This window comes from Staurois parvus, unplaced genomic scaffold (genome assembly GCF_062004578.1).
Source record: "Staurois parvus isolate SC_StPar_1 unplaced genomic scaffold, SC_StPar_1.0 ptg000817l, whole genome shotgun sequence".
Lineage (NCBI taxonomy): Eukaryota > Metazoa > Chordata > Amphibia > Anura > Ranidae > Staurois > Staurois parvus.
The window spans coordinates 88,479-114,445 of NW_028318613.1; the positions used below are offsets into that span (position 1 = coordinate 88,479).

The following is a 25,967-nucleotide window of genomic DNA, read 5'->3' on the forward strand; positions in this document are numbered from 1 at the left end:
TGGTCTGTTGAGGGCAGCAAGCAGTGCATATTCCAGAACATTCCTATTGGGTCTACTGAGTCCTTTCCTAGCGCAGGAGAAAGGTGTTTGTTGCGTTGGATTTGCCATTGTTGAAGTTTGTCATTATATTATATTTTTAGATTTTATTTATTTATTTCAGGTACTTATATTGCGCCATCAATTTACACAGCACTTTACATATATATTGTACATTCACATCAGTCCCTAACCCCCGAGGAGCATACAATGTAAGGTCCCTAACTCACATTCATACATACACATACTAGGGACAATGTAGACAGGAGCCAATGAGCCTACCAGCATGTTTTTGGAGTGTGGGAGGAAACCGGAGTACTGGAGGAAACCCACGAAGACACAGGGAGAACATGCAAACTCCAGGCAGGTGGTGCTGTGGTTGGGATTCGAACCAACGACCCGAGTACTGCCAGGCGGATGTGCTAACCATTGTAAGCTGTAATGAGCAGGAACATGGGACTCCTCCTGTGTTGAGTTCTATTCTAACTAAACTGTCTCCCTTTCATCCTGTAAAGTGCTGTGCAAACTGTTGGCATTGTATAAATCCTGTATAATGATATATGTCTCTATCTATCTATCCATTCAGTCGTATCCGACCCTTGGCGATTGCATGGACCGTCACTTTTTCCATGAATTCTCTTAGCAATTTTTACAGGGTAGGTTGCCAGGTCTTTCCCCAACCCCCACCATGCAAGATCCCGCATGGCCAGGGATGAAACTAGGACAATTTAGACAGAAGCCAATTAACCTAGCAGCATGTCTTTGGAGTGTGGGAGAAAACCAGAGTACCCGGAGGAAACCCATGCAAGCACAGGGAGAACATGCAAACTCCATGCAGGAGGTGACATGGTTGGGAATTGAACCCATTTACTGCATGGCAGACATGCTAACCACTAAGCCACTGTGCCACCCCGATAATGTATGTAAATCCTGTATAATAATATGAATTCATTTGCATAGATCTGAAGAAGATTGTATGAAAATTGAACAGTCTAATTGAATGGCATATATCCAGCTTTAGAGGTGGTGGCTGCATTAGTTTCCATTTTCAGCCTCTTTTTTTCTGTCACCTGGTGATCTTGCAGATAACACACTTCCTATCCTAGGGTGACAACACTTACTGTACTGTATCAATAGTGGGGCAGCGTTGTCACCCTTGGGCAAGTCTACTGCACAACCCCCCCCCCCCCCCCCGAAGAATATTCTGTTCTGTTGGGAGAGAAAGAAAAAAGCAATTTCTGCATGGTTTCAATATTGAACTTCAGAGCCAAACAAAAGTGGTCCTGAGTATTAAACTGCTCAGTATTATCTGACAAGTGTATGGGGGATGCAGCCATGGCAGGTAATGAAATGAGTGGGTACCTTTCCCAGCAAAGCTCCTTCCTCCTCCAGGACAGATGACACAGCGTTTAGAGATCTAACATCTCTGTGCACCTCACCGAGGGATCCGGGAACCCTGAGCCGGGGTGGTTCTGTCCTTCCATAATCTCATTAAAGAGATTTCACGGCTATCTTTATCTCCGTGACATTGTGCAGGAATATATTGATCGGGACAGTTATGTATCAAATAAATGACATTATTCAGGGACCAGTCAATGATGATACTTTGTTATATGGCTGCCTATATCCAGTAGACATCAAGAGGACAAAAGTGGAACTTTGACCCTCTAGACTTGCACACTGGGGAGCACACCGATGAGGACACCTGAACAAAATGAGCACCCTGATGGGGACACCTGATGGAACTCTGGTAGGGACACCTGATAAAAAAAAGGGGGCGCCTGATGTAAGGGGGAAACCTGATGGGGACGCCTGATGTAAGGGGGAACCCTGATGGGGACACTTGATGTAAGGGGGAACCTTGATGGGGACACCTGATGTAAGGGGGCACCCTAATGAGGACACCTGATAAAACTCTGATGGGGACATCTGATGTAAGGGGGCACCCTAATGAGGACACCTAATGAAACTCTGATGGGGACACCTGATGTAAGGGGGAACCCTGATGGGGACACCTGATGTAAGGGGGAACCCTGATGGGGACACTTGATGTAAGGGGGCACCCTAATGAGGATACCTGATGAAACGCTGATGGGGACACCTGATGTAAGGGGGCACTCTGATGGGGACACTGGTAAAAAAGGGGGGCACACTGATGGCACTATGATGGTGAACCCTGATACAAATAGGGGGCACCCTAAAGGTGGCACCTGATGTAAGGGGGCAAACTGATGGAGACACCTGATGGCACTCTGGTGGGGACACCTGATGTAAGGGAGCAGTGTGTTGGGGACACCTGGGGACTTTCATGGGGACATCAGTAAAAAAAGAGGGCACAGTGATGGGGATACCTGATTAAGGGGGCACCCTGATGGGAAGACCCAATGGCACCCTGATGGGGACACCTGTTGTAAGGGGGCACCCTAATGAGGACACCTGATGGCACACTGATGGGGACACCTGATGTAATGGGCACTCTGATGGGGACACTGGTAAAAAAAAAGGGGCACACTGATGGCACTCTGGTGGGCACACCTGACAAAAAAGGGGGCACCCTAACGGTGGCACCTGATGTAAGGAGGCACACTGATGGGGACACCTGATGAAACTCTGATGGGAACACCTGATGTAAGGGGGCACTCTGATGGGGACACTGGTAAAAAAAAGGGCGGCACACTGATGACACTCTGGTGGGGACACCTGATAAAAAAGGGGGCACCCTAATGGTGGCACCTGATGTAAGGGAGCACACTGATGGGGACACCTGATGGAAGGGAGCACTGTGATTGGGACACCTGGGGACTTTCATGGGGACATCACCACACCCATAAAAACCTATAAAAGGTACCAGGGGCATTTCATGGGGCCCCCTACTGACCCCCGGCTCTCGGGCAGTGCCCGAGTGCTTGAATGGTCAGTCTGCCCCTGGTCAGGACCTAGTTCACCTGCTGGTGGCACTGTGCTTCCCAGAGTCAAAGGCTGTAGTTTCAGTGTCCACCAGCAGGTGTCTCCCAGCAGCCAGCAGATCCTAGTAATCAGCTCCACCTGGTGCTGGCTGCTGGGAGGATATTTAGTTACTCATCCTGCTGTTACACCTTGCTTCGGTGTTATGTCAGGAAACGCAGCAGAAAAGCATGTATTGCGTTTTTGCCAGGGGTGGACTGAAAGCTCACGGGGCCCCCGGGCAATAGGGGATCATGGGGCCCCTGTGTCCTTGCCCACACTCAAACCACACCCAAAAAAGTCTATGAAAGGTACCAGGGGCATCTCATGGGGCCCCCTACCAACACAGGGCCCTCGGGCAGCTCCTGAGTGGATAAATGGTCAGTCTGTCCCTGGTCTCAATGCACCCCAGTAAAGGATGCAGTGAACATCACATAAGTTCCCACCTTTTCACGGTTTCGGCAGACTTTTGCTCGGCGATCTCTTTCTCCAGTTCCCTCTCTTTGGCCTCTTTCTGTCCGATGGGACAATCCTCCGGAACGGTGAACAGGGAGAAGGCATCCTTGCTGTCCTCTTCCCGCAGAACTTTGGCGAAGACCTTCTCTGCCAGGAGCCGGACCTGCTCATCCACCTCCGAAATATTAAGGCGTGGGAAGTGCCGGGGCATCTCGCCTGGAGACAAAGGAGAAGCAAAACATGAAAACATGACAAAGTTATTTTTATTATAGGGTGTTGTGCGTTTATGATGTAAAAGCTGATGTTTAAGTAGCTTTACAAGTTTACATGGAAAAATTCCTGACGTCACAACAGCAACGAAATTATTTAGAAAAGCCCCACCTTTTATCAATAAAATTCCACACTGTAGGCTCCAGTGACTTTGCCTAGGCTGAGATGCATCCATCAGTCTGCTGTAGGCAAGAGGATGCATTTTTTACCAGTGTCCTCCCCACCAGTGATCATTCAGACTGTACAATGTAAACTTGTAGCAAGTCACAAGGTGAGGGGCTGATCTGTGTCAGACATTTGTAAACACAGCCAAGAATTGCACTGGCTCCGCGATTTACAGGATTGTCTCTTCTCTGAGCTGGCATCTCAGTCCAGGAAGTAGATGGTGACCGTGGATGAGGCCTGAACAAAGATGGTGTCATCCTCCGGGAGAAAAAAAGCAGCCCATGTGGAAGAAAAATATGTTTTAAAAATATTCTTCCCAAAAATGTTAAAACATATTTAAAATACAAAAATTCACTCTTTACGTCTGGAGAAAAAGAAATGTAATCTCCAAACACGGAAAGGTTTCTTCACAGTGAGAGCTGTGAGAATGTGGAATAGACTCCCTCAAGAGTTGGTTGTGGCCAGCTCAGTGGATTGCTGTAGGAAAGTCCTGGATTCTTTCTTGGATACACAGAATATAACTGGATATAACATTTATAGGTAAAGTTGATCCAGGGAATATCCGATTGCCTCTCGTGGGATCAGGAAGGAATTTTTTTCCCTGCAGGAGCAAATTGGTTCATGCTTTGCTGGGTTTTTTGCCTTCCTCTGGATCAACTGTGGGTGTAGGATTATAACTTTTTTTTTTCTGGTTGAACTGGATGGACTTTTGTCTTTTTTCAGCTAGACTAACTATGTAACAGGGGCAGATTGACAACTCATAGGGCCCCGTGTCCTTGCCCAAACTCAAAAAAGCCTATGAAAAAGGTACCAGGGGCATCTCATGGGGCCCCCTACTGGCAATGCCCGAGTTTGCAAATGGCCTGCCATGTAATTCAATATATTTATTTAAAAGAAAAAATATATATATATATTTTTATATATATATATATATATATATATATACTGTATGTTGAAATGTGGTTTTTATATATTAAAAAATATATGACTCCAAAGACATGTTGGGAGGTGAATTGGCTCCTGTCTAAATTGTCCCTAGTATGTGTATGTATGAATGTGAGTTAGGGACCTTAGATTGTACACCCCTTGAGGGTTAGGGACCTTAGATTGTACACCCCTTGAGGGTCAGGGACCTTAGATTGTACACCCCTTGAGGGTTAGAGACCTTAGATTGTACGCCCCTTGTGGGTTAGGGACTGATGTGAATGTACTATATATGTAAAGCGCTGTGTACATTGACAGCGCTATATAATTACCTGAAATAAATAAATAAACAAACATGAAAAATATTTTTAAAAATACAATTTCAAATATATGTTTTTGAAAATACATTTAATCTACATTTTTGGAATGTGTTTACAAATATATGTAAAAATTTATGTTACAATTACTTTTTTTATCTGTTAATAAAAATTTGAAGAATATATTTTAAAAAAATATATTTTTATATATATGGCTTTAGAAAATATATTTCAATTTACATTTTTTTTGGAATACATGTTAAAATATATTCGGGTAGGCCAATATATTGTAAATACAGGTCACATATATACATTTTTTTAAAAATAGATTGGAAATATATTTCTTTTCCATGTGGGAGATAAAGGCATCAGGGAGTGTACTGTGATCTCTGTGAGGGTAATAAATATCTGGAAGTATTACACTGATGCATTACTTAGCATTCATGCACTTAAAATGAAAAAAAAAATGCTGCAATGCCAAGTCTGCTTTAACCCCAGCAAATTGCTTTTGTTTTTATTGAATCCCTTATTGTGCATTAAGAGTTCTCTAAAAGCATTTGAACCATGGTCAATAGTTACTGACACCCGGCCATCCTGATATCTTCTAGGCTCTTAAAAAAAAGAATGCTAGTTTAATGCGGGTAGCACAGTGGCTAAATGGTTAGCACTTCCGCCTGGCAGTACTGGGGTCATTGCTTCAAATACCAACCGTGGCACCTCCTGCCTGGAGTTTGCATGTTCTCCCTGTGCCTGCGTGGATTTCCTCTGGGTACTCCAGTTTCCTCCCACACTCTAAAGACATGCTGGTAGGTTAATTGGCTCCTGTCTAAATTGTCCCTAGTATGTGTATGTATGAATGTGAGTTAGGGACCTTAGATTGTACACCCTTTGAGGGTTAGGGACTGATGTGAATGTACAATATATATGTAAAGTGCTGCGCAAATTGACATCGCTATACAAGTACCTGAAATAAATAAATAATGGGTATTACTGTTTTATATCAATGGAGGGGGAGGAATGGAGCGCCACCTATAGGCAGTGGCAGCACCTAGGAAAACAAGACTGATTGGGCAAGATTTTCAAAAGTTACAGCCTTTTCAGTTTTCATTGGTGTCTGTGACACCATTAGAGAGATTCAATCTCACTTCCCGATGACCAAAGATACATTTTGGCTCCCCCTCCCACCAAGCCAGTGTTTCTCAACTCCAGTCCTCGTGGACCCCCAACAGGTCATGTTTTCAGGATTTCCCTCAGATGAAACAGCTGTGGTAATTACTAAGGCAGTGAAACTGATCAAATCACCTGTGCAAAATAATGGAAATCCTGAAAACATGACCTGTTGGGGGTCCATGAGGACTGGAGTTGAGAAACACTGCACCAAGCTGAGACACAAAGCAAAAAAAAAAGCCACCGGACAGAGGTTCTGTCTTTCCCCGCCTTTCAGTTTCTTGACTGTCTCTGCTCTATTTTGCACACATTCTGTCTCAGTGACCACCATGAACAAGGGAAAAAAACTTCTCCAAGGCTACAAAACAGTCTGAAAGATTCTAATAATTCCTAAAACTATCCAAAACACACAAAGACATTTGGATGGAGTTGTGTTTCTTCATAACAAAGAATTCCCAAAGCATTATGGGTTACCTAACATGACAGCAAATGACTAATCACCTTCTGTCAGGGTGGCTGGTTCTCAGTGAAACCCTGGACAAATCCATACAGTTGGGGAAGGAATCTCGGCTCTGACATATTCATTTTATATGTGTGTGTAAGCTTGAGCTATTGATGTCTTTTAACAGGAGAAACTGGAAGACTAGAAATAAAAAAACATTCAGCTGTACCTGCTGGCTTGGGAAAATAGTGTCAGGAATCTAGGAATGACCAGAAAGGTGTGGACTGACACAGGGAAACGCAGGCTTCAGGTATAGTATAATAATACAGTTTATTATTAGCCACCCAGATATATATATAAACGCACAGTGAACAAACCAACCTTCCACTAATCTTAGTAGGTGCAGGAACACAGGCGTAGTCAGGGCTGGAGAGGTGGAACGGTCAGGCTGGCCGTAGGGTTCTGTAACGACCGCCTGGTGGTACCTCTAGCGGTCCTCAGGGCAGGATTCCCCAGGGCGCGGAGTCTAAGTCCCAGTCTGCTTATTCACCAGGGCCCCTGATGGTGGGGATGGACTTGGAGCAGACAGTAACTAGGTTGCGGCCCCTGAGTATACCTGCTCATGGTAGAGGGATCCGCCAGAGGTATGTGCAGGTAGAAAGCCTGATGTGAAGAGGCAGAAGGTATGAGCAGGGACGGCTGGATCCGTGCAGGATGGATGGCAGAGTAGTTAGCGTGGTCAGACGGGCCAGGTCAGCAACGTGCGGGCAGCGAGGTACCGAAGGAGAAAGCAGAGAATGGTCAGGGTCACAAGCGTGGTTCAGTAACTCACGGGCAGCGCGGTACAGAGGATCAGGCAGAGAATGGTCAGGGTCACAAGCCGGGTTAAACAGGAGATGGTCAGCAGAGGTCAGGATCAGGCAGGGTCAGCAACAAATCAGACAGGCAGAGGCACAGGAACACAGGACACAGGACACAGGACACAGGGGCTCATGGGAAACATACACCAAGGCCCTAACCACAGGCCTGGTCATTCCTTAAATACACCTTCTGCAATCAGCCCCAGGTGTTGGCTGATTGCAGGAGTGAGCTTCTGGCTGCTGAGAGCACCCGCTGGTCAGCCCTGGTACTGCAGCCCACACGGCAGGTGAGTCCCACCACCATTGGCGAGTCCATTCCTGACAAATAGTGGAAATAGTATGCATTAGTACATAAAGTTATATTTTGGTCATATTAAACTAAGGAACTCCTCTACAAAACGGAACAGGTGTCCACTTCCAGCTTGCAGCCTAGTGCATGGGAAATTCCCAATCATGGGATTAAGTTGGAAGTTACAGAGGCAACGTGGATGCTATGCTGGTGGCTCGCCCTAAGGCGAGTGGGTGAGGGACAGATGGAGCTTATCTGCTGGAAGGGAGTGCAAAGCAGCTGAATCACTGCTGAGAGTGGGGGCTGAGCTACTACATCACTACTGGGAAGGGAAGGGGGCAGAGCTGTTGAGTCAATGCTGGGAAGGAGTAGAGGGAAGGAGGGAGGATGAGCTGCCTTGTCACTGCTAGGAGGGAAGATGTGAGAGCACATCAATGCTAGCAGCAATTAACTAAAAAGCTTATGTGGCTATTGCACTCAAGATTTTTCTTGGTTGCGCGGTAGTTGTTTTAGTTGATTTGGTATGTCCTCTGTATACTAGTAGCCAGTGGCCCTGTATACTGGTGGTCAGTGTGACCCTGTATATTGGTGGCCAGTGTGCACCTGCATACCAGTGGTCAGGGTTTTTTTTCTCAAAGAATAGGTGCAAGATCCAACCACATTTTCACCTCAATACAGAGCATGCCGAATCAAATGGTTGGTCTGGCCAAACTGTATTAACAGTGGGAGGGTCTTAAAGAGGCATGGTTAAATACCAGGAGTGTAATACACACAGAGTGCAGGGTTCAGGAGTGTGCTATGCATAGAATGAAGGATTGAGGAGTGTGCTACATGCACAGTGCATGTTTCAGAAGTGCGCTACATACAGAGTGCAGTGTCCAGAAGTGTGCTATGTTCAGGGTGTAGAGTTCAGGACTGTGCTATCTACAGGGTGTAGAGATCAGGAGTGTGCTCTGTACAGAGTGAAGAATTCAGGAGTGTGCTATGTACAGGGTATCAAGTTCAGGAATGAGCTATGTACAGGGTGCAGATTTCAGGAGTGTACTATGTACAGAGAGTAGAGATCAGTAGTGTGCTATTTACAGAGTGTACAGTTTAGGAGTGTGCTATGTACAGCATGCAGAAATCAGGAGTGTGCTACGTACAGGGTGTAGAGTTCAGAAGTGTGCTATGTACAGGGTGTAGAGATCAGGAGTGTGCTATGTACAGAGTGCAGAGATCAGGAGTGTGATATGTACAGAGTGTAGAGTTCAGACGTATGCTATGTACAGGGTGCAGAGATCAGGAGTGTGCTATGTACTGGGTGCAGAGATCAGGAGTGTGCTATGTACTGGGTGCAGAGATCAGGAGTGTGCTATGTACAGAGTGTAGAGTTCAGGAGTGTGCTATGTACAGAGTGCAGAGATCAGGAGTGTGCTATGTACAGGGTGTAGAGTTCAGACGTATGCTATGTACAGGGTGCAGAGATCAGGAGTGTGCTATGTACTGGGTGCAGAGATCAGGAGTGTGCTATGTACTGGGTGCAGAGATCAGGAGTGTGCTATGTACAGCATGTAGAGATCAGGAGTGTGCTATGTACAGCGTGTAGAGATCAGGAGTGCGCTATGTACAGAGTGCAGAGTTCAGAAATGTGCTATGTACAGGTGTAGAGATCAGGAGTGCGCTATGTACAGAGTGCAGAGATCAGGAGTGTGCTGTGTACAGGGTGTAGAGCTCAGGAATGTGCTATGTACAGAGTGCAGAGTTCAGGAATGTGCTATGTACAGGGTGTAGAGTTCAGGAATGTGCTACATACAGAGTGTAGAGTTTAGGAGTGTGCTATGTACAGAGTGCAGAGATTGGGAGTGTGCTGTGTACAGAGTGCAGAGATTAGGAGTGTGCTATGTACTGGGTGCAGAGATTGGGAGTGTGCTGTGTACAGAGTGCAGAGATTAGGAGTGTGCTATGTACTGAGTGCAGAGATTAGGAGTGTGCTATGTACAGAGTGCAGAGTTCAGGAATGTGCTATGTACAGAGTGTAGAGTTTAGGAGTGTGCTATGTACAGGGTGTAGAGTTCAGGTATGTGCTATGTACAGGGTGTAGAGTTCAGGAATGTGCTATGTACAGGGTGTAGAGTTCAGGAATGTGCTATGTACAGGGTGTAGAGTTCAGGAATGTGCTATGTACAGAGTGTAGCGTTTAGGAGTGTGCTATGTACAGGGTGCAGAGATCAGGAGTGTGCTATGTACTGGGTGCAGAGATCAGGAGTGTGCTATGTACTGGGTGCAGAGATCAGGAGTGTGCTATGTACAGCATGTAGAGATCAGGAGTGTGCTATGTACAGCGTGTAGAGATCAGGAGTGCGCTATGTACAGAGTGCAGAGTTCAGAAATGTGCTATGTACAGGTGTAGAGATCAGGAGTGCGCTATGTACAGAGTGCAGAGATCAGGAGTGTGCTGTGTACAGGGTGTAGAGCTCAGGAATGTGCTATGTACAGAGTGCAGAGTTCAGGAATGTGCTATGTACAGGGTGTAGAGTTCAGGAATGTGCTATGTACAGGGTGTAGAGTTCAGGAATGTGCTATGTACAGGGTGTAGAGTTCAGGAATGTGCTATGTACAGGGTGTAGAGTTCAGGAATGTGCTACATACAGAGTGTAGAGTTTAGGAGTGTGCTATGTACAGAGTGCAGAGATTGGGAGTGTGCTGTGTACAGAGTGCAGAGATTAGGAGTGTGCTATGTACTGGGTGCAGAGATTGGGAGTGTGCTGTGTACAGAGTGCAGAGATTAGGAATGTGCTATGTACAGAGTGCAGAGTTCAGGAATGTGCTATGTACAGAGTGTAGAGTTTAGGAGTGTGCTATGTACAGGGTGTAGAGTTCAGGTATGTGCTATGTACAGGGTGTAGAGTTCAGGAATGTGCTATGTACAGGGTGTAGAGTTCAGGAATGTGCTATGTACAGAGTGTAGCGTTTAGGAGTGTGCTATGTACAGAGTGTAGAGATCAGGAGTGTGCTATGTACAGAGTGTAGAGATCAGGAGTGTGCTATGTACAGGGTGTAGAGATCAGGAGTGCGCTATGTACAGAGTGTAGCGTTCAGGCGTGCACTACTCTTCAGGAGTGCAGAGTTGTGAATTAGCTGGTTCACTTGAACAGATTGAATTTGGTGGTTGTACTGACCACCAAACTCAGTATTTGATGTCATTTACACTAACATGAGGAGAGACAGATAATACAGAGGGAACGTTCATGTTACTTTTATTGAGATTCAGGGCTTGCACACAGGTGTGGCTGAGCTCATTCAGTGTAACTGCAGTTGAATTTCCTCCATCCAGGCAGCTCAGGTAAGGTGTACAGCCCGTCACTAATGGATGGAGGGAGAGAGTGATGACTGGAGGGAGGGAGTGATGGATGGATGGTTGGATGGAGGGAGGGATGATTGGATGAAGAGATGGATGGAAGGATGGTTGGAGGGAAAGATGGTTGGTTGTTTAGATGGGTGGGGAGGGATGGGATGTATGGATGGAGGGAGGAATGTATGGATGGAGGGACAGATGTTTGGAAGGATGGAGGGAGGGGTGGAGGAATGAATGGAGGGATGTATGGATGGAGATAGGAATGGATGGAGGGAGGGATGGTTGGATGGATGGTTTGAGGGATGAATGGTTGGAGGGATGGATTGTTGGATGGATAGATGGATGGAGGGAGGGATGGATGAACGGATGGTTGGAGGGATGGATGGTTGGTTGAATGAAGAGATGGTTGGAGGCAGGGATGGTTGGAGGGAGGGAGGGACAGATGGAGGGAGGGATAGATGGATAGAAATAATACACAGACATCCTATCCCCTGGAGCTGCTCTTCTGTCTTTCTGTATCCCGCACTGTAGAAACAAGCCTGCTCTGGCTATACTGGCAAAAGCTGTTTCTTTCCCTTTAGACCAGTGGTCTCCAAACTGCGGCCCGGGGGGCCAGATGTGGCCCTGTGCTTGCTTATATCTGGCCCTTGAGGCACTATTTCATGTACTGATACCAACAATTGAGTATAATCCCCCCCCCCCCCCACTTACACCAATGAAGGGGGCACAACTCCTTTCAGTGACATAAACGATGAGGCACAATTCCTCCCAGTGACACCAATGATAGGGTCCAATAACATCAATGATGGGGCAGAATTCCCCCCACTGGGATAATGGGGCATTATTTATTTCCCACTGAGGTCAGCACCTTCTCTACTCCCACTGGCCGCAGTCTGGCCCTCGTAAAGCCTGAAGGACAGTAAACTGGCCCTTTGTTTAGAAAGTTTGGAGACCCCTGCTTTAGTCCAAGAAAACAACTCGCATCACTGCAGGCTGGAGAATCTATCTCGCTCTTGACAGTCCATCATCCATTGTAGGCTGTTCTCTCCACTCCTCTCCCCTTCGCGTCCAGCAGCTGGCACCTCCTCCTGTTACAGCTTAGAAGTCAAATCAGGCGGTCTGGGGAAGGGGGCGGGTACAGTGCTTTCTCATTGGCTGAGGAGGTATAGCAATCCACCTCTGAAACCAGCTTGCCGGGACTCATTAAAGGTTATCGGCTCATGCGGCTGGAGCAGCTGTATCCCTCCACAGGAAAAAAGAATCCCCAGCTTTCTGGCATCAATAGAAGATGTGCAGGTACAATGAAATAACAAAAACTGTGACATATGCAAGTAGTGGCAGCTGAATTTTGGGGGTGCTATGAGGGCATTTAAAGACTTTTTGGGGGTGCTTAAGCACCCCCAACCACTCACCTGGCATCACCCCTGTCTATAGGGTGAACTAGTTACACAAAAGGTGTCACCTGATCAGAGAAGACTGTCACAAACCCTATCATGATTCACTAAGGAATTCACCTCAAGATGAGATCACCGATTTTACATTGTTTCCAGTGAAGGAACAGCCTCACATATAAAGGGCCTGGAGGATTACGAACATCTCATTGGAGGGAGGGGGCAATAATACATTATTTTTAGCTTTTGTTAGAACATATATATTGTCCTAAAGCTACAGTGATGAAAAAGTTTGAATTTGTTTTCTAAAAACAAACTAATTTCTAGTAGTCAAGGAGTTTTTTTGAAGGTTAAAAGCAAACAAAATTTTGAAGTACTTTTAACCTCCCTGGCGGTCTGATTATTTCAGATTTTTGGTGCTGAAAGCGGTACCATTATTTTGCATGGAAATTTGGCGTTTTATATTGAAGGCCTGTAATTTTTAGGAATAACTCACTGAAATCTGTCCGAACAAGAGTCTAGTAAACATCCCGGGTATGATAAAACTTGAAACACGAAATCATAAATTATAATTTAATAAATAATCATAAAAAAAAAAAATAGAATAATAATACATTTAATTCAATAATGTAATCAAACCAAAAACACTGAAATGTGAAATATAGCGCCAAGTTCGCACATCACTGAGCAAAGTCGCAAAATCGTTTTCAGTGTCTGATGAGGAATTTCCCCCACAAATCATTATCACTCAATTCTGCAAGTGGTTCTGATTTACTATCGCTGTTCTCTAGCCGGCCTAAAACCGATTTTGACCTAAAGGGACGCTTTTTGGACGCCATGGACGTTTCTCAGTTTCCAGGCAGAATGAACAGTAAAAATGCAGGCAGGGCGCCGGACAAAGCACTCGGGACAAAATGTATGTGAAATGGTTTGATACAGGAATGTTATACTATGTGATTTTAGTGAATGTCACTTTTTGTCATTTTCAAATTTCCCGCCAGTTCCATCCCCCGTACGTCCCGACGCTCGCAGGGGAAGGAACCCGGAAGACAGATGCCGGCATCGGCTGGAGGACATTGCCAGGGACACTGCAGGAGGGACATCGCAGGAGCGCGGAACAAGGTAAGTGATCGAGGGATCCCGGAGCAGCGCTGCAGTGTATTCCCGAGTGTAGCTCGGGGTTACCGCTTGCGGTGCTGAAACTTTACCCCGAGCTACACTCAGGAATACCACCAGGGAGGCTACAGAGCATTCCTCAAGTTGTCAAAGCACCCAGAATTTTTGTCCAAACGTTCATACAAATATTTATTCAACTGTTCCTTCGAAAAAATCTACTAGCATGGCCAGCTTTAGACAGTTGTCACTATAACTGGTGACCTCATAGACCCAAATCTGTACCTCTCCCCCAGCTGTGTCTGTCTGCCCCGTATTGGCACAATATGTCGATTAAAGTAAGATGTAAGCAAGGAAGTATTTGGTATTTTTGGACTGTAGAGTACGGACTGGCCAGAGAGGGATCACTTTGACACAGTTGGTCAGAGTGGGATCACTTTGACACAGTTGGCCTAGAGTTGGAATCCTTTGACATGATTGGCCAGAGTGAGAGCACTTTAATGCAGTTGACCAGAGAGGGATCACTTTGGGGCAGGTGGCCAGAGGGGGATCACTTTGGGGCAGTTGGCCAGAGAGGGATCACTTTTAGGCAGTTGGCCAGAGTGGGATCATTTTGACACAGTTGGCCAGTGAGGGATCACTTTGAGACAGTTGGACAGAATGGGATCACTTTGACATACAGTTGCAAGAAGGCTTTGCTGCCTCAGGGGCTGGACGGATTGTTGTCATTGATGGGAAAATGAATTCCAGAGTTTATCAAGACATTTTGCAAGAAAACGTACGACCATCTGTCCGCCAACTGAAGCTCCGCAGAGGATGGGTGATGCAACAGGACAATGACCCAAAGCATACAAGTCATTCAACAAAACAATGGCTGCAACAGCACAGAATACGCCTTCTGGAGTGGCCCAGTCAGAGTCCTGACCTCAACCTGATTGAAATACTGTGGCATGACCTTAAGAGAGCGATTCACACCAGACATCCCAAGAATATTGCTACACTGAAACAGTTTTGTGAAGAGGAGTGGTCCAAAATGACTCCAGATCGTTGTGCAGGCCTGATCTGCAACTACAGGAAACGTTTGGTTGAGGTTATTGCTGCCAAAGGAGGGTCAACCAGTTATTAAGTCCAAAGGTTCACATACTTTTTCCTCCCTGCACTGTGAATGTTTACATGTTATGTGCAATTAAACCATGGCAACATCTAATGTTTGTGTAGTATTATGTTCAGCAGACTGTGTTCTTCTATTGTTGTGACTTAGATGACGTTCAGAGCACATTGTATGCCCAATTCATGCAAAACTCCACGTAATCCCAAGGGGTTCACATACTTTTTCTTGCAACTGTAGTTGGCCAGAGAGTGATAACTTTGACACAGTTGGCCAGAGAGGGATCACTTTTAGGCAGCTGGCCAGAGAGGGGTCAGTTTGACATAGTTGGCCAGAGAGGGATCACTTTTAGGCAGCTGGCCAGAGAGGGGTCAGTTTGACATAGTTGGCCAGAGAGGGATCACTTTGACATAATTGACCAGAGAGGAATCACTTTGATGTAGTTGGCCAGAGGGGGATCACTTGGACCTAGTTGGCCAGAGAGGAATTTCTTTGACGTAATTGGCCAGAGTGAGATCCCTTTGACGTAGTTGGCCAGAAAGGGATAATTTTGACATAGTTGGCCAGAGAGGGATCACTTTGCAATAGTTGACCAGAGAGGAATTACTTTGACGTAGTTGGCCAGAGAGGGATCACTTTGAGGCAATTGGTCAGAGAGGGATCACTTTGACACAGTTGGCCAAAGAGGGATCACTTTGAGGCAATTGGTCAGAGAGGGATCACTTTGATGCAGTTGGCCATAGATGGATCACTTTGACGTAGTTGGCCAGAGAGCGATCACTTTGATGTAGCTGGCCAGAGTGGGTTCACTTTGGGGCAGTTGGCTAGCTTGAGCATGTCATACAACACTGTATATGCAAACCAAAAATCCCTGTTTATATGCAAAAGTTTGCAACAGGGGAGGACTGACAACTCATGGGACCCCCGGGCAATAGGGGATCATGGGGCCCCTGTGTCCTTGCCCACACTCAAAGCACACCCAAAAAAGCCTATAAAAGGTACCAGGGGCATTTCATGGGTCCCCTTACTGACCCAGGGCCCTCGGGCAGTGCCGCCCCTGGTTTGCAAGCATATGTCAGTTGTATAGCAGAGGGCTCATTCAGAGTTCCCATAGAAAGATTCCTCTCACCTCCTGTACTGTAAAAACTAACTTTTTGGGTTTCCCATCACTTTCCGTACCGTGATGGGATGCAATTCTCTCTGGATTTTTCTATCCAGTCACTCTGCCTTTATTGGTGTTGATACATTTTTAGGCTCTGGCAAACCTGACTGTGTCCCTAGCTTATCTAATCCCAGAAACCAAAATGTAATTGTAGCTGAGCCATCCTTATCCAGTATGGTCAGTGGCAGACAAAGGCTCCATTTACTCCATTCTCACAATCCCCTGGGCTCCCATCATCCTATAGGCATGCCAAAGGGATATACAATCCACCTCTTCCCACACTCTGGTGCTCAGAGAGACCATGCCTGTTGGGACAACAATGGCACATGGGCTGTTACCAGTTGTTGGCTCCTCCAACATGGTTCCTAGTCCGAAGGCTACTGAATGACGGTGTAAGAGCAGGCAGCTTCCTTGTATGTCTCATCACTGTGCCAGCTGGTTCAGGAGTACTGCCCTTCCAGTGGGGTGTCCCTATTCCTTCAGCCAACCCCTGGGATGTCATCTACCATCTAAACTATCAGATCAGAGACTCCTCCTGGATTTCCTCTGTGGAGTCTGTCCAGAGATCCTTGCACCCAATCACCTGGGCATCCAGCTGTAACCAGCCTCCTTGTGATAGACATCACCCCCCCCCAATCCCCCCCCAATCCCCAATTCTTCCATATTCCCTATTCTGATATCCTGTGCTGCCACCTAGTGTTCATAGTGGGAAGCTGCTCCTAGGCAGCCCTGTTACTTCAGTAGTTGCATTGTCTGTTATACGATGTTCTGTGTTTATTGCATACCTCTTACCAGTCTATTCTGTTTGAATTTTCTATTTATTCTGCATTCATCCAGTAAACTTCAATTTACCGGTCGCTCTTTGATTTTTTTTGGCTGATACCTCAAAAATGACATAGTATTTTGAAGCCAAGGGCATAACTACAGATCATAGGGACCCATGGCCAGTGGGGCCCTCTGGTGCCTCTTTCTGTGGCAACTGCCAATGTCAACTCTGACAGTACTGTCACTGATCTTGAAGTACCCCTCCAACCAGCATTTACCACAAGGCGTTTGCCTAGGGCAGCAATTTTCAGGGGGCGGCAGCACCTCCCCCCTGGAAGAAGGGACTCCAGTGGCAGGGATAGGGACCTGGTCAGCTCCGCCATGAGATCCGAAGAGGTTGTGCACTGCTGAAGGGTGCGGGGACGGTCGGCTGCTTCTTTCGTTCTTGAGGTTATGATTAGAGCATGAACTGGGCAGTCACAACAGAGGGAGTGGTCGGGATGTGTGTTGGTCGGAGGTGGCAGGTGGGGGGATAGGGGGGGATTGCAGTGATTGGCTGCGGTGGTAGCGGTTGGGGGTGCTGGTGGGAACTAATTTAACATGAACTAAATACACCACTGTATTCATGAGATATTAACAGCCCCAAGCAAGCATTGGTGTCAGTGTGATAAAAATAACCCTCCCCCTCCCGCCAGTCATTGGCATCCGTGTGATAAGAACATCCCCAGCATTGGTGTCAGTGAGATAAGAACACCCCACCCCCAAGCTAGCATTGGTGTCAAGAGCAAGCCAGGACAGTACCTCTGATCTGTGCCAACCAGTACACTCCAATTTTTTTTATACATGCTACTGCTGGCTCTAACTAATCAAGCCAGCACTGAAATGTTAAAGTGGAACTCTGGATAAAATAAAAAAAACAAGAAGTACAGTCTGTCAATTGCATTAAAACAGCGATCTGTTTTTTTTTTATTCCTTCAGTAATTGTTACTTGTTGATCCAGCCTGTAAATCTAATCTAATCCATCCTCTGTAACAGGCCAAGCTGTCTGACAACAGTTACAGAGGTTGGGACAAGCCATATACCGTTGAAAGAGGAGTTCCAATGACCAGCTTGTGTTCATGGATGTAAAACCTTTATTTCAAAGAATAAAAAATACTTATAAATTGTGGAGTTTGGTTTTAATTTGTTTAGCACTTATGTAAAGTCCACCTAAATCTACTAGTCCAACTAAAGTGTTACTAAACCCCGGACCCTGCATTCACTATATCTGGTCTCCCCGGACCCTGCATTCACTATATCCGCTCTCCCCAGACCCTGCATTCACTATATCCGGTCTCCCCGGACCCTGCATTCACTATATCCGCTCTCCCCGGACCCCGCATTCACTATATCTGCTCTCCCCAGACCCTACATTCACTATATCCGCTCTCCCCGGACCCCGCATTCACTATATCTGCTCTCCCCAGACCCTACATTCACTATATCCACTCTCCCCAGACCCTACATTCACTATATCCGCTCTCCCCGGACCCTGCATTCACTATATCTAGTCTCCCCGGACCCTGCATTCACTATATCCACTCTCCCCGGACCATGCATTCACTATATCCGCTCTCCCCGGACCCTGCATTCACTATATCCGGTCTCCCCGGACCCTGCATTCACTATATCCGCTCTCCCCGGACCCTGCATTCACTATATCCACTCTCCCCAGACCCCGCATTCACTATATCTGGTCTCCCCGGACCCCGCATTCACTATATCCGCTCTCCCCAGACCCTGCATTCACTATATCCGCTCTCCCCAGAACCTGCATTCATTATATCCACTCTCCCTGGACCCCGCATTCACTATATCCACTCTCCCCAGACCCTGCATTCACTATATCCGCTCTCCCCAGAACATGCATTCATTATATCCGCTCTCCCCAGACCCTGCATTCACTATATCCACTTTCCCCAGACCCTGCATTCACTATATCCGCTCTCCCTGGACCCTGCATTCACTATATCTGTTCTCCCCAGACCCTGCATCCACTATATCCGCTCTCCCCGGACCCCGCATTTACTATATCTGCTCTCCCCAGACCGTGCATTCACTATATCCGCTCTCCCCAGACCCTGCATTCACTATATCCGCTCTCCCCAGACCCTGCATTCACTATATCCGCTCTCCCCAGACCCTGCATTCACTATATCCGGTCTTCCCGGACCCCGCATTCACTATATCCGCTGTCCCCGGACCCTGCATTCACTATATCCGCTCTCCCCGGACCCTGCATTTACTATATCTGCTCTCCCCAGACCTTGCATTCACTATATCCGCTCTCCCTAGACCCTGCATTCACTATATCCACTCTCCCCGGACCCTGCATTCACTATATCCGCTCTCCCCGGACCCTGCATTCACTATATCCGCTCTCCCCAGACCCTGCATTCACTATATCCGCTCTCCCCGGACCCTGCATTCACTATATCTGGTCTCCCCGGACGACGCATTCACTATATCCGCTCTCCCCGGACATTGCATTCACTATATCCGCTCTCCCAGGACCCTGCATTCACTATATCCGCTCTCCCCAGACCCTGCATTCACTATATTCGGTCTTCCCGGATCCCGCATTTACTATATCCGCTCTCCCCGGACCCTGCATTTACTATATCTGCTCTCCCCAGACCCTGCATTCACTATATCCGGTCTCCCAGGACCCTGCATTCACCATATCTGGTCTCCCCAGACCCCACATTCACTATATCTGCTCTCCCTGGACATTGCATTCACTATATTTGCTCTCCCAGGACCCTGCATTCACTATATCCGCTCTCCCCAGACTCTGCATTCACTATATCCTGTCTTCCCGGAACCCGCATTCACTATATCCGCTCTCCCCGGACCCTGCATTTACTATATCTGCTCTCCCCGGACCCTGCATTCACTATATCCGCTCTCCCCGGACCCTGCATTCACTATATCCGCTCTCCCCGGACCCTGCATTCACTATATCCGCTCTCCCTGGACCCTGCATTCACTATATCCGCTCTCCCCGGACCCTGCATTCACTATATCCGGTCTCCCACAGTACACACAACATGGAAATGCAATTATTTTAGTAAATATAAACTGCTAAATACCTTTTCTCATCAGCAGTATATAGCAGTCTTGTGACTTCTATCACTGTCCAGAAGAGCACTGATTAATCTTGTAGGAGGAGTTTTCATTCTCCTCTGACTGTCCTATGAGGCTGCATAACCTCTGACCCTCTATCTGGACCGTGCTGATTGGTCCTGCGCTGATCACATGCACCATCCCAAATAAAAAAATAACTCTCTAGCAATACACACCAAACTGAGCATGTGCAGAGTGACTCCTAGAGCTCTATACTATCAGCAGAAGGATTGGGGACAGTAGAAGGGCAGGATCAGAGAAGACAGGATAAAACAACCTATTTACACAATGCAGAGGATTAACCCCTTAGGTTCCACAGTGAGTATAACAAGCATGCTTTACTGCATCTACAGACTGATTGTACTGCTGTGGGTTTAGTAACACTTTAACACTACCCTCTCCACAGAGTGAAAATGCTGCTGTCCAGGGATGGATACATTAGTTCTCCAAAGATACGGTGGATGAGTGAGTGTAGCCACCCTAAACTTGTCCATAAACTGCTAGATTTTTCTCATTCAGCCAACAGGCTGGATAAGAGGTAATCAGTAGCTTTCTCCATTCACACTAAACAACGTAAATGAAGGAATTTTCACATTGATGGACAGGCAGGACAGACTAGTCCTGACCAGCTCCCCCATTTTATGGGTCCCATAGTGGCCACATGGGCTGTTAAGACAGTATTTCCACCTTGCCGGTCCTTGGATGTGGTGGCTGCATTCGTGTTTTTTTGCCTTCGCTTTTTTTCTCTCGGTGATCCTGCCAGCAAGACATTTCCTGTACTAGGGTGACAACACTTATTGTATTGTATCAATGTAGGAAAAGTGTTGTCACTCTAAAACAGGAGGTGTTTTAGAACTACAGAACACTTTTACCTCATCTCCAAAACACTGTCCACAAAAGTATGAAGAGACAGATCTATATAGAGTACAGACCTTACACATGAGGTATCAGAGCCAGCGAGCCTACTGAGCAAACTGCTGCCCCTATGTACATATATAATTCCAAACTATATACAGGCGCAGTTGTATTACTGTAACCCCTTCAGAAATATGACTGAAACTCCTTAAAGTGTATCTAAAGCCAAAACTTTAGTTGTAGATGCATAGAATAGTTGGAACATCTATTGATTTTTTTTTTTATTGATGTCTTGGTCTATGGGGGGGTAGTTACCCTATACTTCCCATCCTGGAGACAAAAACATGAATTTCTAAAAAGTTAGGGAAATCCCCTCTTAGACAGTCATCATTGGAATTGGTGTCCCTACTGGAAGATTTTTCTTCCCTTTAAATTTTAGACCTCCCGTTAATTTCTTTCTAATGTAGCGCCCACTAGGTATGGCTAGTATAAGGCAAATTTATTCTTGGCTCATGGTAGTGAGTGAGCATAAGTTTCCGTGTGTTCAGTGTGAGGCCAGGCTGTATGACTCAGCAGGTTGGGACTCTATCATCTCCACCTGATTCTGGAGGTCTATGGAAGCTTCCAGAAGTCAGTAGACAGAAGGGTGGAGACTTCAATCTGCATATTTATGGAAGTCTGACCAATCCCAGGTTAAGAGGCACAGGTAATGTGGTAGACTAACCCATAAATATGAGAGAGTCATGCTAGCAGGGGAGTGGAAGATGGATTGCTTAGAAGTGTTGCTGTGTGTCCCGGGAGGGGGCTCTGGAGTTGGAGGGGGGGGGGTGGGTTCTGCTTCCAGGCTGAAGGCTGGAAGCTAAGGAGAAGCTGAAACAGGGGTCTTCACTGCCCTGCTGCCCACCGGAAAAGGATAGCTTGGAAAACTTGGAGAGGACCCAGCACAGCTTGAAGGCATGAAAGCTATTCTATCTACAGCTGCAGGACAAGGAAGTGTGAGTACCTCTACAACCTCAGGGCCTAGAAGGGAGAGGACTGCTGGATGCAAGTTCTGGCAAGTCTTCAGGGGACAGTTCATAGCTTACCCCATCCTTTGCCCTGGGATCTATGCACCAAGGGGACCAAGAGTTCCTACACATTGCCACGTTACTAGAAATCCACTCAGGGGACACCAATCTCCTAGGAGGGGATCACTTTACTAAGGATTGTAATGGTTCCAGCCAGGGGAGGACTGACCATTTGGAAACTCGGGCACTGCCCGAGGGCCCGGGGTCAGTAGGGGGCCCCATGAGATGCCCCTGGTACCTTTTTCATAGGCTTTTTTGAGTTTGGGCAAGGACACAGGGGCCCCATGGTCCCCTATTGCCCGGGGGCCCCATGAGTTGTCAGTCCGCCCCTGGTTCCAGCTGGGACACACTCAAGTCTCCGTCGATTTTTTACTAAGTGTGCTAGAGCACGAAACATCCTCATTCTGCTATTTCTTCAATCAAATTGGGCATCCCATAACCCCTTTTACACTTTTCAAGTTCAATCCCTTAATAAAACAAAAAACCCCAAGTCCATTGGATATGCAAGTGTGGAAAATGTGTGTTGCCTGGTTGTTCAGGACCCAATCACATCCAGTGGCCTTTACGAGGGTAGAGCTACAGTATCTTGGTGAAAATAACTAGAGATGAGCGAATTTCTCAAAAATTCGATTCGGCTGATTCGGCGAATTCCAGTGTGAAATTCGATTCAATGCTAATTTCTTCGCTACGAAGATGACTTATAAAAAGGGTTTCTAGGCTTCAGAGAGCCTTTAAATTAGTGCAGAACACTGTACCTTTAATTTAAATGCCCTTGGAGATGAGGAAAGAGAAGGAGAAGGAGAAGGAGAAGGAGAAGGATGAGAAGAAGGAGAAGGATGAGAAGAAGGAGAAGGAGAAGGATGAGAAGAAGGAGAAGGAGAAGGATGAGAAGAAGAAGGAGAAGGATGAGAAGAAGGAGAAGGATGAGAAGAAGGAGAAGGATGAGAAGAAGGAGAAGGAGAAGGATGAGAAGAAGGAGAAGGATGAGAAGAAGGAGAAGGATGAGAAGAAGGAGAAGGATGAGAAGAAGGAGAAGGAGAAGGATGAGAAGAAGGAGAAGGAGAAGGATGAGGAGAAGGAGAAGGATGAGAAGAAGGAGAAGGATGAGAAGAAGGAGAAGGAGAAGGATGAGAAGAAGGAGAAGGAGAAGGATGAGGAGAAGGAGAAGGATGAGAAGAAGGAGAAGGATGAGAAGAAGGAGAAGGAGAAGGATGAGAAGAAGGAGAAGGATGAGAAGAAGGAGAAGGAGAAGGATGAGAAGATGGAGAAGGAGAAGGATGAGAAGAAGGAGAAGGAGAAGGATGAGAAGAAGGAGAAGGAGAAGGATGAGAAGAAGGAGTAGGATGAGGAGAAGGAGAAGGATGAGAAGAAGGAGAAGGATGAGAAGTAGGAGAAGGATGAGAAGAAGGAGAAGGATGAGAAGAAGGAGAAGGAGAAGGATGAGAAGAAGGAGAAGGATGAGAAGAAGGAGAAGGATGAGAAGAAGGAGAAGGAGAAGGAGAAGCAGAAGGAGAAGGATGAGAAGAAGGAAAAGGAGAAGGATGAGAAGATGGAGAAGGAGAAGGATGAGAAGAAGGAGAAGGATAAGGATGAGAAGAAGGAGAAGGAGAAGGATGAGAAGATGGAGAAGGAGAAGGATGAGAAGAAGGAGAAGGAGAAGGATGAGAAGAAGGAGAAGGAGAAGGATGAGAAGAAGGAGAAGGAGAAGGATGAGAAGAAGGAGAAGGATGAGAAGAAGGAGAAGGATGAGAAGAAGGATGAGAAGAAGGAGAAGGATGAGAAGAAGGAGAAGGAGAAGGATGAGAAGAAGGAGAAGGATGAGAAGAAGGAGAAGGATGAGAAGAAGGATGAGAAGAAGGATGAGAAGAAGGATGAGAAGAAGGAGAAGGATGAGAAGAAGGACAGTTCTGTGACAGTTTCTGTCTATTTCTGACAGTTCTGGGACATTCACTCCATACAGCTGTTTCAACCGCTGTATGGAGGGAATGTCATGGAACTGTCAGAAATAGACTATTAATGACAGTTCTGGGACTGTTCTTCCATGCAGCGGTTGAAACATTGTATGTATTTGTTTCCATAAATGGATCCATTTATGGAAACAAATACATACAATGTTTCAACCGCTGTATGGAAGGACAGTCCCAGAACTGTCATTAATAGTCTATTTCTGACAGTTCTATGACATTCCCTCCATACAGCGGTTGAAACAGCTGTATAGAGTGAATGTCCCAGAACTGTCAGAAATAGACTATTTATGACAGTTCTGGGACTGTCCTTCCATACAGCGGTTGAAACATTGTATCTATTTTTTTCCATAAATGACATTCTGCAAATACACTTAGAGGAGCGCTGCAGATACACTTTTTGCCGGCTTGGAATTAATCTTATTTTCATCCTACTTCTTCTTCTTCATCCTCATCCTCATAAGAAGAAAAAGAAGAAGTAGGATGAAAATAAGAATAATTCCAAGCCGGCAAAAAGTGTATCTGCAGCGCTCCTCTAAGTGTATCTGCAGAATGTCATTTATGGAAAAAAATAGATACAATGTTTCAACCGCTGTATGGAGTGAATGTCCCAGAACTGTCATAAATAGTCTATTTCTGACAGTTCTGGGACATTCACTCCATACAGCTGTTTCAACCGCTGTATGGAGGGAATGTCATAGAACTGTCAGAAATAGACTATTAATGACAGTTCTGGGACTGTCCTTCCATACAGCGGTTGAAACATTGTATCTATTTGTTTCCATAAATGGATCCATTTATGGAAACAAATAGATACAATGTTTCAACCGCTGTATGGAAGGACAGTCCCAGAACTGTCATTAATAGTCTATTTCTGACAGTTCTATGACATTCCCTCCATACAGCAGTTGAAACAGCTGTATGGAGTGAATGTCCCAGAACTGTCAGAAATAGACTATTTATGACAGTTCTGGGACATTCCCTCCATACAGCGGTTTCCGGCAAAAAGTGTATGTGCAGAGTTCCTCTATTCTGCAGATACACTTAGAGGAGCTCTGCAGATACACTTAGAGGAGCTCTGCACATACACTTTTTGCCGGCTTGGAATTATTCTTATTTTCATCCTACTTCTTCTTCTTCATCCTCATCCTCATCCTCTTCTTCTTCTTCTGAGGATGAGGATGAGGATGAAGAAGAAGAAGAAGAAGAAGAAGTAGGATGAAAATAAGATTAATTCCAAGCCGGCAAAAAGTGTATGTGCAGAGCTCCTCTAAGTGTATCTGCAGAGCTCCTCTAAGTGTATCTGCAGAATAGAGGAACTCTGCACATACACTTTTTGCCGGCTTGCAATTATTCTTATTTTCATCCTACTTCTTCTTCTTCTTCTTCTTCTTCATCCTCTTCTTCTTCTTCTGAGGATGAGGATAAAGAAGAAGAAGAAGAAGAAGAAGTAGGATGAAAATAAGATTAATTCCAAACAGGCAAAAAGTGTATGTGCAGAGCTCCTCTAAGTGTATCTGCAGAATAGAGGAACTCTGCACATACACTTTTTGCCGGCTTGGAATTATTCTTATTTTCATCCTACTGCTTCTTTTTCTTCTTCATCCTCATCCTCATCCTCAGAAGAAGAGGATGAGGATGAAGAAGAAGAAGAAGAAGAAGAAGAAGTAGGATGAAAAGAAGAATAATTCCAAGCCGGCAAAAAGTGTATGTGCAGAGTTCCTCTATTTCTGACAGTTCTCTCACAGCTTCTTCACATGTACAGCGGTTGAAACATCTGTATCCTAAATGTAAACTAATAGATACAATGTTTCAACCGCTAAACATGTGTTCCTTCTGTCAGAGAACTGTCAGAAATAGCGGAGCTCACTGCAGGGACACTTTTGCCGGCTGATCGGGAAATGTTCGATTCGCGCACCCGAAGTAGGCAAAATTTCGGTTTCGCCACGAATCGAATATTTCCTGAAATTCGACTCGAATTCCGGTTCGCCTGGTTCGATTCGCTCATCTCTAAAAATAACCACCAGGTAGAATAGAAAGAGTAAATCCCCCCTAAAGTGGGGACACAGAAAGCAATATAAACCTGGCAGAGGTTCTAGCACTTCCCTATTTTATCCAAAACTAAAACAAATGTTTGGTTTTAGATACACTTTCAAAAAGTCCTAGGCCCT

At 46.0% G+C, this 25,967-nt stretch overlaps 1 protein-coding gene across 2 annotated transcripts in view; it reads right to left on the reverse strand.

Annotated features, from left to right (window-relative positions):
- The window catches only part of AMPD3 (adenosine monophosphate deaminase 3), a 94,103-nt gene that overhangs the window by 56,907 nt on the left and 11,229 nt on the right, over positions 1 to 25,967 (reverse strand). For both annotated transcript variants that reach the window (XM_089654943.1, XM_089654942.1), the window contains exon 2: positions 3,426 to 3,651. In XM_089654943.1, the coding sequence (XP_089511069.1) occupies positions 3,426 to 3,646 (221 nt within the window). In that variant the 5' untranslated portion in view covers positions 3,647 to 3,651. The remainder of the gene's footprint in view (positions 1 to 3,425; positions 3,652 to 25,967) is intronic.